At 34.3% G+C, this 12,345-nt stretch overlaps 1 protein-coding gene across 1 annotated transcript; it reads left to right on the top strand.

Moving 5' to 3' along the window:
* Positions 1-11,063: 11,063 nt before the first annotated feature.
* On the top strand, positions 11,064-11,729 carry LOC123668525. Its single transcript, XM_045602263.1, has one exon. It carries the CDS (start codon positions 11,064-11,066, stop codon positions 11,727-11,729), a length of 666 nt encoding a protein of 221 aa, XP_045458219.1.
* The last annotated feature ends 616 nt before the right edge of the window (positions 11,730-12,345 follow it).

Below are 12,345 nucleotides of genomic sequence, written 5' to 3'. Positions count from 1 at the left end.
ACAGGCGTGTGTGTTCTCCTCTAAACGGAGCCCTTTACACCCGGCTCCGACTTTCCGGGATGTTTCCGTAGAAATTACCGACTCCCTACAGCTCCTCGGTGTAGAGCTATCGTCCAATCTGAACTTTGGGCAACACATCGAGTTCAAAGCAAAAACTGCAGCAAAAAACTCTCTAAGGTCAGGCGATACTTCACTCCAGAACAGCTGCTTCAACTATATCAAGCACAAGTTCGGTCTTGTATGGAGTATTGCTGCCATCTTTGGGATGGATCCGCCAAATACCAACTGGCAACTTTGGACTCGGTGGAAAAACGAGCTAAGAGACTCATAGGTGACCCTACTCTGACAGACACCAAGTTGCAGAGTCTCGATCATCGGCGTAGGGTAGCTCGTCTGTCGGTATTCTACAAAATATATTTCGGTGAGTGTGCGAAGGAATTACACGATCTAATTCCCCCAACAACCTTCCGCCATCGGGACACTAGGCGCGGTCGATCGTTCCATCCTTATGGCATTGATATGCCACCTACGCGCACAAAACGCTTTGGCACTACTTTCCTGATGCGCACAGCTAAGGAATGGAACTCGTTACCCGCGTCTGTGTTTCCCGAACGATACAATCTGGGTGCCTTCAAGGCCAGAGTGAATAGGCTGTTATTAGGCAAGCATGCTCCACCTTCGACCGTATCGTCACTTAACATCAGGTGAGATTGTGGTCAAATGCCTGCCTATTTGACATAAAAAAAAAGGAATCTTGGATGAAGAAGACTGATTTTCATTGATTAATCTAAAACATATTAATATAAGTCTTAGATTTAACCACATCATTGATTACTACCCAAGTGTCTTATTAAATCTAGATAATTATTATAGAAGATTTTGTAATATGTATGATTTTATTTTTGTGTTACCCTCACATTAGGAATTCTAAACATTTTTGAATATCATATCAAAAATTGACCGCTCCAGCGGGATTCGAACCCGCGTCTCCGACTGACCGTGTCGGCGCTCTAGCCAATTAAGCTATGGAACGATGTACCCGCTAGAGCGAAATTTTTGATATGATGATTTTTATTTTCGGTTTAAGCGAACCGTGGCGCCGTCTATAGTGAGTTCTTTACAGAGACCCGTAACTATTCAAAGTTTCATATTACAATGAAAATCTTTGACAGGAGACGACACCATGCTATTTTTTAATATGTATGATTTTATTTTTGTGTTACCCTCACATTAGGAATTCTAAACATTTTTGAATATGGCGACACGGTCAGTCGGAGACGCGGGTTCGAATCCCGCTGGAGCGGTCAATTTTTGATATGATATTCAAAATGTTTAGAAGATTTTGTGTTTTGTTTAGTAGATTTTAGTTATGCCACCAATTTGTGCTCTTTGTTGATTGTCAATAAGAAGATTGATTTTATTTTTTGTTAATCTGAATATTAGTTTAATAAAAACAAAAGCTGTAATTATTTGTTGAGTTATTTCATCATTTCAGCCGATCACAGTCCACTGCTGGACATCGGCCTCCAAAAGTTCACGCCAAAACGGTGTGAACTCGTGTGTTCTGCCCATAGTCACCACGCTGGGCACTTGGGGGGGTTGGTTACCACAGGGCTGGCTTTGTCGCACCGATGACGCTGCTGCCCGTCTTCGGCCTGTGTATTTAAAAGCTAGCAGTTGGATGATAATCCTACCATCGGTCGCCTTTGTAAGTTCCAAGGTGGTAGTGCTGGTGTTATCCCTTAGTCGCCTCTTACGAAACCCACGGGAAGAGAGGGGGTGGCTAGGGTGAGAGGAGGTGGGTGGTTGAGTTATTTTAGTCAAAAGAAACATTTTGTATTTATTTTGACAATTGCCTTTATTCAACAAACTTTACTTTGTTATTTCTCAATAAATATATTCACTTTTTAAAATTTTTGGTGTTTGTTTTTTAGAAATATTTACATACGACATACATTTGTTATAAATACTAACAATGAACAATGATGTAAATGGCATTCCCGACAAGCAATCATCAATTTCGTACAAGCAACAATGTCGGTCGTGATACTTCTGACAAATCAGTATTAGTCTTAACCCGTTCAAAATGTAATAAGTGACTTTTCTCATATTTACACATTAAATACCGGCTAGTAATAATATTATCCAAAATATAAATAGCCTGTACAGCATTACTCTAAAATTTTATGATTCTGCTTAAAATAAGTAAAAAGATACACGCAATTTACATTTTGAATCGCTCTCCTGTAAGTTGCTGTTTTTCACATCCGACGTTTTTAATAGTCATGGGCGAAGTAATCGTTTAAATAATAACATTAGAGTCGCAAACTCCTTCACATATTGTCGGTTTCTCTTTATGAGGGGACTGTCATATTTTTTTTTTTTTTTTTTTTTTTTGTCACTAGGTCGGCAAACAAGCGTACGGCTCACCTGATGGTAAGCGATTACCGTAGCTTATAGACGCCTGCAACACCAGAAGCATCGCAAGCGCGTTGCCGACCCAATCCCCAATCCCTCAGGAGCTCTGGTCACCTTACTCACCAACAGGAACACAATACTGCTTGAAAACAGTATTATTTTGCTGTGATCTTCTGTAAGGTCGAGGTACTACCCCAGTCGGGCTGCATAATATGAAATTAACAGATGCTTTATAGGTACAAATGTGAGATTAGCGTTTTATAATTTATTGAAGATAAGCAGTGTATATACTAGATTAAAAGATCGTTTAAAAAAGGAAGAATGAAGTGGGGTAATATATAAAATTTCATGTGCTGCCGTCCTTTAACTAGAACCTCGTTAACCCTCAAATGGTCGATTTTGAGTTTTGAATGCAAAGTATTACAGTTTAAAATTCTCTATCTTTCTGTCTAAGAACCATAGCTCTATGACTTACAGTTTTAAAGATATTAAAATATGATATACCGTTAAATGGCAAAATATGCAACAAATTCTTGACTAAAAAGTGACTATACCACACTTCTTAGCTTGATGTACGTTTAAGTACCTTAGTTTCCAATTTCGCCTAATATTTTTTTAACGTTTTATTAGCTTAAACTACGTTATTTGATTATTCTTGACTACAAATACGCTAAGGGCGTATAACGTGTTTATAGTTTAGGATCAATTTTCATAAAACACAATAAAAAACAACGCTATAACGAAAAACTTACCTTAATTCTAGTTAGTCCACCATAACGGTATATTAGTCAAGTATTCAATACTGCGATTTTTTCAAAACAATTCATTAAAAAAGCGTTATTTACTTCTAACATGTAATTTGTTCAAAAAAATATTAGTCATTCTTAACTTAGTATCCGCTAACCCACGCTGCCTAACTAGAAACACGTTTTTCGTTGCTCGCGCTTCGTTCATTCCGGGAGTGTGCGGGGATGCGATATGCGCGCGGGGAGCCTTGCCATTCCGTTCGGAGCGCTCATAATGTGTAACGTGTACTCGCCAAAACTCAAATATGTCGGGGAGCATTACGAGGTAAGAGTTTTTAATTTTTGTGTAGCAATTAATATATTCCCCTTTTTATATTCCATAATATATTTGAAATACCGCGGACTGACTAATTACATATTTTTAGCAAACCAGATACTTAAATTATTTACCTATTTCAGACGACACGGTGTGTCTCAAAGGATTCAAAGTATGATAGATCTAGCCAATCATGCAAACGGGCAGACGAACAATAAAACCAGCAACCTAAAAAAGAAAAATTGCAGTGAACACACCTTTGTTGATACAGCATACTCTACAGCATAAACCAGGAATATTCTATGACATCCGAAGTTTTTCAAAATTTCTGCGAAACGCAAATTACAGGTACCTCGCATCATTTTCATAACATAAGTAATATAATTAATACTTTAAGAATGTCTAATAGTTACCAACCAGAATATGTTTCTAGTCAAGAAAATATAAACTTAATTTGTAATGAATCGATGCTAACAAGTCCGGCTCAGAGTTGCAGTTGTGATTATGATTCTGATGATTCAGTCAAAGATAAAGACTACATACCCACTGATAAAGATGACACAAACAGTGACGATACAGACGATGATTTTGTTAAAACACAAAATCCTCAAATCCTTAGAAGGCCTTCTGTAAATAATCTTGCTACCAAATTGGCTTCTATAGGACCAGTAAAACCTTTTCGACGGCATTCAATGAAAGCAAGGACGTTACGGCCTTGTGTTGATATTGCGCTATTAAAAAAACGTCGTATGATATGATATGATGCGTCTTTTTTAAAAGGATTGGAAAAGACCACCCAAGAATCAACTAAAGCGCAACCCAAGCGGCGAAAGTATAGTACGAGTTTAAAAGAAAGAAAAGCAGAGACGAAAATTAAATCAACATAAAGTAAAAATTGGTTGTGACAATAAGTGTAGAAAAAAATGTTCATCAGTCTTTACAACTGATGAATGTGAAGAAATAAACAGAAAATTTTGGCTAATGACACATACAGAGACTAACATTTTTGTAAGATCTAATTATGTGGTGGCCATTCCTAAAAGGAAGTATACTAATGAACCAAAGCGTAATCTGAGAAGGTCTTTTACGTTGCCGAAAGGCGATCGAACTCTTGTTTCTGTCTGTAAAATATTTTTCTTAACAACTTTAGGATTTGAAAAACACAATGACTACATTTTATCCAACTGCCTTGATACAAGTAACGATACTGACAAACGTGGTAAACATACTAAAACACCAAAATTTGACCGACAAATTATTACAGAACATATTGAAACATTCAATCCATCAGCGCCGCATTACTGTCGTGAACATGCTCCAAATCGTCGCTATTTGACAAGTGAAGTTAACATTAGTTACATGTACAAAGACTTTTGTTCAAAGCATCCCGACATAAAAATTGGATACGAACTGTACAGAACACACTTGAAAAGCATGAATATATCGTTTGCCAAACTTGGGAATGAGGAATGCGAGCTTTGTGAGACTTATAAGTTACATACTCGCGATACACGACATGATGCTCGCGAAGAAATAATAACCAATTGTGACCAATGTGCAACATGGGCTACTCATCACAAGAAATATAAGTATGCCAGACAATTATATGATTCACATAAATCTTTTAAACAAATAATGACGAAATATATTTTAGCAGTGACTTGGAGAAGGTCATAATGTTACCAAGGCTCGCCTCATTTAAATCCGTCATATTTTGTCCAAGATTAACAGCATTTAATCAAACTTTCGGTTCAGTTGGAAAAATCACGAAAGATTCAAAGCCATTTGCAGCTATTTGGAACAACGCTATCGCCGGGAGAAAGCAAGAAGACATTATGAGTGCCTATTAAAACTTTTTTTTACGTTTTCGTGATGTCAAAAAAATAAATATTTGGATGGATGATTGCACGGCTCAAAACAAAAACCGGCTTTTTTTTCTCTGTTAGCTGATCTTATTAATAGTGATGTGATTGCTACCGAACAAATGACATTATACTATTTTGAACCGGGACATACATTTATGAGTTGTGACCAATTCCATCATCAAGTGGAGCTCTCTATGAAAAAAAAGGGCAGGATTTATGATTCGATTTCGAAGAAGCTGTAGGGTCAGCTAATAATGGTAAAGTAATCTTAAAATCTCTACAGCCTCAAGACTTTATTGACTATACAAACAATATATCAGACAGACGAATCCAAAATGCCAACCCTAGGGTTTATCTCAAAATATTTCTCAAATTCGTTTCATTAGATCAAGCTTTGATCTACACTACAAAAATGATTTTGCTGAAAACTACAAAACGATGAAATTTTTGAATGACAAGTTTTTAAAAAACCTGCAGCTAGGAATGAGATTTCGTTCACTACCCAAAGGAATAGAAAGAGATCGGAAACAAAATATAATTGATAAACTATCACCTATCATCATACCAAAGCATAAACTATTTTTTTGGCAAAATTTACCAACTTGTGGCGATAGCGAAAGTCTTGAAGCACAAAAAAAGAAAACAAGAATCACTAATTAATAAGATAAACCTAACAGCCATTTATAATTATTGAGACTGATTATACTTAAAATATGTTCTAGTGAATGCCATATAATCTTTGTTTAAATAACTTACTAGTACTATTGTAAGGTATAAAGCACAAAGTTCCTTAAAGCAATCTGTGATTTAAACGAATGTCTTTTTGATAATATTAACGAGTAGTGTTATGTGATTGAAATTTTTATTATTGTCAAAACGCAAATATTGCCGCTATGGAAATAGTGTCTTAAAATAACTTTCTCATATTTATTGATTGTTTAGTAAGTTAAGAAAATTAATTAAGGCTGTGCTAGTGGTAATTTTGAAATCCTATAATACTGTTGATTTTTAAGCGTTAAGGTGAAATAATAATTAATAATATGTTATTCATAATGAATGAAAGAAGAACTGTTAATTTATTTTTAAGATAACATTTTTTTTTGTTGCTGTTTTTACAAATTGCTGCAGTATATGTTTAATGATAAGTGAAGGAACCTTTTATAGTTATAACTTTTTAATAAAATTTGATTTAACTTTCATACTGCATTTTATTTAATCTTCCAGTTTTTTAATATGAGATGCTTAGCTATAAAGATGTTAGTAACAATCGAAGTAAGAGTTGCCTTTTTTTAGCTTAGTAAGCAAGTATATGTTTTTACAAAAGTTATTTTATTTTTCGGTAACACTTATCTTAAAAGAGTCTTAGGTGCTTTAGACTCTTCTTACGAAAGGTATTTATGTATAAAATTAAAAAAAACCTTAGCTACAAAATAGTTAATTGACTTAACGATTTTATAGTTAAGCATTTCAGGATAAATCTATCAAACATTACTAACCTTACATTTTTAAAGAAAATGCTTAATTAAAGAGTCTCTAAGTGTAGGTTAGAGATATTTGAGTGCGGCAATCATTGTCAAAAAATATGTGTATTGCTTAGCTAAACCAAAATTCCTTGTTTTATAAATAATTCAAAGTATATTTCTGCGCAGAAAACATCCTAAATGATGCAGGAAAGTATTTGTTTAAATTATATCCAACAATCACTGATCTATGTATAATAGTTTTCTAGAAACAACGATTCCCGCGTTTTTTGCGTTTTTCTCTAAAATCACTTTTTGGGGTTAACGTGGTTTTAGTTAAAGGACGGCAGTGTGAGTGTAGCCGTTGCTATATAGGACAAATTAAACAATTTCTTGTGTCGAGAATCAAACAACATAAGAATGATTGTAAAAATATTAACGCCGCAAAAGACAATAAGACTTCTTTAGCATCCCATCATTTTGACCAGCATCATAATTTTAATTTTGAAAATACAAGAATATTAGATAACGAGGGAAATTGGCTTAAAAGAAATATTAGTGAAATGTTTTTTATTAAAGTAAATAACACAGTGAATAAAAGAACAGACACAAATAATTTGAGAATTTTGTATAATGATATTTTAAAGAAGTATAAATCGGAAATATAATATAATTAAATGTATAGAATTTTCCTGAAAACAAATAATATAAAAAATTAAAAAAAAAAAGTTTTTTTCTTAATAAATTAATAATTTAAATTGTAAGTGGTAACATTTAACATTTTAATGAGTATTTACATGCAACATTTGTGTTCAATAGTACATCATACATGTGCTACCCAAGACCAGTGCCAGACATCATTATCATTATTACTAGCGGATCCAACAGACTTCGTTTTGTCAAAAGGATTTAGAATGTGGCAGTTTTTTGTTCGTACCTATTTTATTGTCAGCGCGAAAAATTCTCCTGAACAGAACCGTCACCCTTTTTTACTGGGTGTACCGATTTTAATAATTTTTAATTTAATCGAAAACTGATGTTTGTCATGTGGTCACATATAAATTTTATTGAGATCTGATAACTACTTTTTGAGTAATCTTTGATAACGCGTAGTTACTTGACTATTTTTTCGTCGATCCACGTTGTATTACTCATCTCATTGATGTAATTGAAGTCGGGTTTTCTTTCGTTTGCGAGCAAACACAATTATGTATTTGCATATTGTGGTGTACAATAAAGAGTAAATAAATTAAATAAATAAAATCCGCATAACTTTTTACTGGGTGTACCGATTTTGATAATTTTTAATTTAATCGAAGGCCGATGTTTATCATGTGGTCACATTTAAATTTCATCGAGATCTGATAACAACTTTTGGAGTACTCTTTGATAATGCTTATTTACTTGACTATTTTTTCGACTACCTACGTTGTATTACTTGTCGATGTAATTGAAGTCGGTTTTTTTTTTCGTTTGCCAGCAAACACAATTATTTTAAAGAATACTTGAGGTGTGATCTACAATCGATACCGAAGCCAAAAATATAGTTTTTAGAATTTTTGTCTGTTTGTCTGTGTATCTTGTATGTCTGGAATAAACTCAAAAAGTACTGCATGGATTTACTTCAAATTAGGCACGAATATTATTAATAAGTCGGGTCAACATATAGGCTACATATTATCACGCTATCACCTACGGGGAACGAGCAGTGAATCTTTATTTCTTCAACGCATTCTGTAACAACGTGTAATCTAACGACGCATATTTGAATGTTTATTTATTTATTTATTTGTACAAAAATCCACAGCTACATTTAATGTTTCTTAAAGCAATACAGATCATCCAAACAAAAGCCAATTTCGGATTTTACATTATTTAAGTTACACTGTTAAGGTAGACAAAGTTGAGTTGAGGTAGTAAAACAAAGTTACAATAAAAATTAGAAATGTATAAAATGTAAAATATCCATGGTCAATACTACGTAGATGTGTATGTGTTATTTTGTGAGTGTGTATGCCTGTGTATTTGTATGTAAGTGGGTGTGGGTATGGATAAGTGACTGCCTAGATTATTCATATGTGTTCGCAAGTTTCTGTATTACAGCCCTTTTAAAGGAACTTCTAGAAGTGGAAAAAAGGTCAATCTCAGAAAACAACTTGTTATACTGTCGTGGTAGTCGACATCTTACTGAATTCCTGCTATAGTTTGAGCCACAACGGGGAACATGAAAGAGATTCGTGTGCCTGGTACGTCTGCTAGGAGTATAAAACTGTAACATATCTGATGTTAACTGAATACAATTAATAGAATTAGAACAGATGTCATGTAATAACATCATATCCGTTACGTTACCGGCGATCTTCCAAAGTGGTAATTTTATAATGAGCACACGAGGTATCATATTTCGAATCCCTATGTCCAGTACGAAAATTTAAATATTGAACAAATTTACGTTGAATTTTTTCCAAAGCCTGAACATATGTCACATACTGGGGATTCCATACGGAAGAACAATAATCCAGGAGACTTCGAACATAGCAAAAATAAAGCAATTTAATTGTATTTATGTTATTGAATTCTCTCGAGACCCGCATCACAAATCCCAGGGCTTTATAGCTTTTATCTTGTTTGCGGTCTGTGTGTGCAGAGAATGTCATTTTTTGATCCAACGTGACACCCAGATCAACAATAGAAGAAGCCTTCTTGATTGTAGCAGCTTCAAATTTGTAGGTATCACAATAGTCGTTTCTGTTGTATGAAAAAGTAATGTGAGTACATTGACTTACATTTATAGTTATACGGTTTTCCCTACAATATTTGCTTAAGTTATATAAATCATCCTGAAGTTATACGCAGTCTTCGATTGAGTTTATTTTCTTGTAAAATTTAGCATCATCGGCATATAAAATGAATTTAGAGTTCTGGATACAATTGCCTATATCATATAATTATGTATATAGAGTACAACAAAGGCCCAAGCAACGATCCCTTGAAGAACCCCGGAATCAATCTTAATATAATTAGGTTTGCTACTGCCAACGACAACTGCTTGAGATCGATTGGTAATATAAGATTTGAACTACCGATGCAAGTCTCCACAAATATCCAAAGAAAATAGCTTCTGAAGACGTATGACATGATCCACGCGATCGAAGGCCTTTTCGGAGTCTGTATAAATTACATTAACCTGAAAGCGATCACTCATACTTTGTAATATTTCATTTGTGAATACCGATAGATTGGTGAGAGTAGAACGACCCTTAGTAAACCCGTGCTGCTCCTGCGGAATATCTGTTACAAACAATAGATTACAAAGCCCTGGAAACAATTTTTTCTTGAACCTTACCAAACGTATTCAGAATCGAAATCGGTCTATAGTTTTCAATTTTAGTTTTTAACCCTTTTTTGTGTATTGGTACAATGTAAGCTTGTTTCCAAACAGACGGAACTATACATTCCTTAAAAGGTTTGTTATAAAGTATACTTAATGGGTAGGCAAGAATATCTGCACATTGCACAATAAAAGATGGTGGAATTTTATCAGAACCTGCCCCTTTTGTTACATCTAAGGCCGATAAGTTGTATACCGTTTGCCTATCCACAGTAATGTCAGTTAACGTATTTATTGATTTTGAATAAATATAGGAAGAAAACTCGTACTTTTGTAACGGTTTTTGAAACATTTTTTCGAAAAAATTGTTGTTGTTATTATGTTAATAACCATGTCATAAGCTAGCTTCACACTATAAATAAAGACACTCTGTAGTATATTTAGTATCAACATTGCACCCGTGCGAAGCCGGGATGGGTCGTTAGTTAATAATTATATATAATAAAACCCTTTTTTAACGCGATTTGTTTGACAGATGTAATAACGTGAAAACTGATGCATTTTATGTCGCGTGCCGAAACCAAAACAAACGAAATAATATCGCGAAGCCAACCAAAATAAAAATCTAAATAAAAATCTCTTAAATTTTTTGACTATTCAATTTGGTCGGATTCACGATATTATCACTTTTATTGAGTTTCGGAACGCGATATTAGATCCTCCAACGCGAACACGCACACACACACTTTAGAATTTTAAGTAATTGTAACTTTTATTTCTTATTTTTATTTCTTAATCTAGCGGACCCAGCAGACGTTGTTCTGCCTGGAAAACAGCTACCTAATTTGATAGCTTACATACTGATAGCAGCGTCACCTACCGGGTCCAATTGAATTAAATTTAAATAATATAAGTTATGCGGACGACATGGTACTGCTGAGTGCGTCAATCAGTGGAATGAGACAGCTGGTACAGACATGTGAGGATTACGCGTGTTATCATGGCTTAAAATATAACGTTTTAAAAAGCAAATGCATGGTCTTTGGGGCTATCGGAACAAAATGCCCCTCGAATAGCCCACCCGTGCTTCTCTCTGGTGTACCCTTAAAAATGGTGGAGCAATTTAAGTATCTAGGGCATATAGTTACTACTTGTCTCAAGGATGATGCAGACATTGAGAGGGAGCGGAGGGCACTGTCAGTTAGAGCGAACATGTTAGCTCGAAGGTTTGCTCGTTGCTCAGCCCAAGTAAAGATAACACTTTTTAGAGCATATTGTACCTCGTTTTATACGTGTAGCTTATGGGCTGACTACACAAAGAAAAGATACAGTGACCTCCGTGTCCTCTACAATAATGCATTCAGGATACTGTTGGGGCTGCCCCGATGCTACAGCGCCTCAGGCATGTTTGCAGACGCAAGAACCGACTGCTTCCACACCACCATGCGTAAGCGATGCGCATCTTTTGTGCGTAGAGTAAGGGGCAGCCAAAACAGTGTGCTGAAGATGATCGCGGAGCGTTTTGACTGCTTCTACCTCCGGCATTGCTGCGATAGACACCTTGCGATACAAATGCCGGAGCGAAAGCTTTAAATATTAATTAATTATTATTATTATTCATATTGGACATTGTGTGATTGTAATTAGTTTCATTTTATTATTGTAATTGTATTTTTCAAATTGTCGTGACATTTATTAATTTTATTTTATTTTATTTTATTTTTAAAGTTGTATTTGCCTTAGATATCGAAGTGAACAATACATTAGATTTATATTATGTTTTTATTGGGTACATGTTTTTATTTTTAAATAGTAAAATTTACGTGTCCGTTATATGTATGCACATCTATTTTATTAAATATCATATTTGACATTGTGTTGTTGTAATTAGTTGTTTTAGTTTTAATATAATGAAATTATTGTTAAAATTATTTATTTGTATTAGGTATTGTTTATTATTAATGTGATTTTATTATTTTATTATTGTATTTTACAAATTGTCGTGACATTCATTAATTTTTCTAGTTGTTATAAGAATTGTTTAAGACGAATTGTTTTATGGGTCAATTGTTACCTGAAATAAAGAAATTATTATTATTATTATTGAGATAAAAACTACCATATCTTCCAAGTTAGACAAAATTACAGATGCTTACAAATTTGGTAAAAATTGATTCAGTAGTTTCAGAGCTACATACAAATAGCAGCG

The sequence above is a fragment of the Melitaea cinxia genome, chromosome 3 (assembly GCF_905220565.1).
Source record: "Melitaea cinxia chromosome 3, ilMelCinx1.1, whole genome shotgun sequence".
Taxonomy (NCBI): Eukaryota; Metazoa; Arthropoda; class Insecta; order Lepidoptera; family Nymphalidae; genus Melitaea; species Melitaea cinxia.
The sequence above is the reverse complement of the archived record's forward strand: the minus strand, read 5'-3'. Positions and strand labels throughout refer to the sequence as shown.

Excerpts from the sequence above, each read along its gene's own strand:
- LOC123668525 (XM_045602263.1), top strand. The coding sequence starts at position 11,064 with ATGGTACTGCTGAGTGCGTCAATCAGTGGAATGAGACAGCTGGTACAG.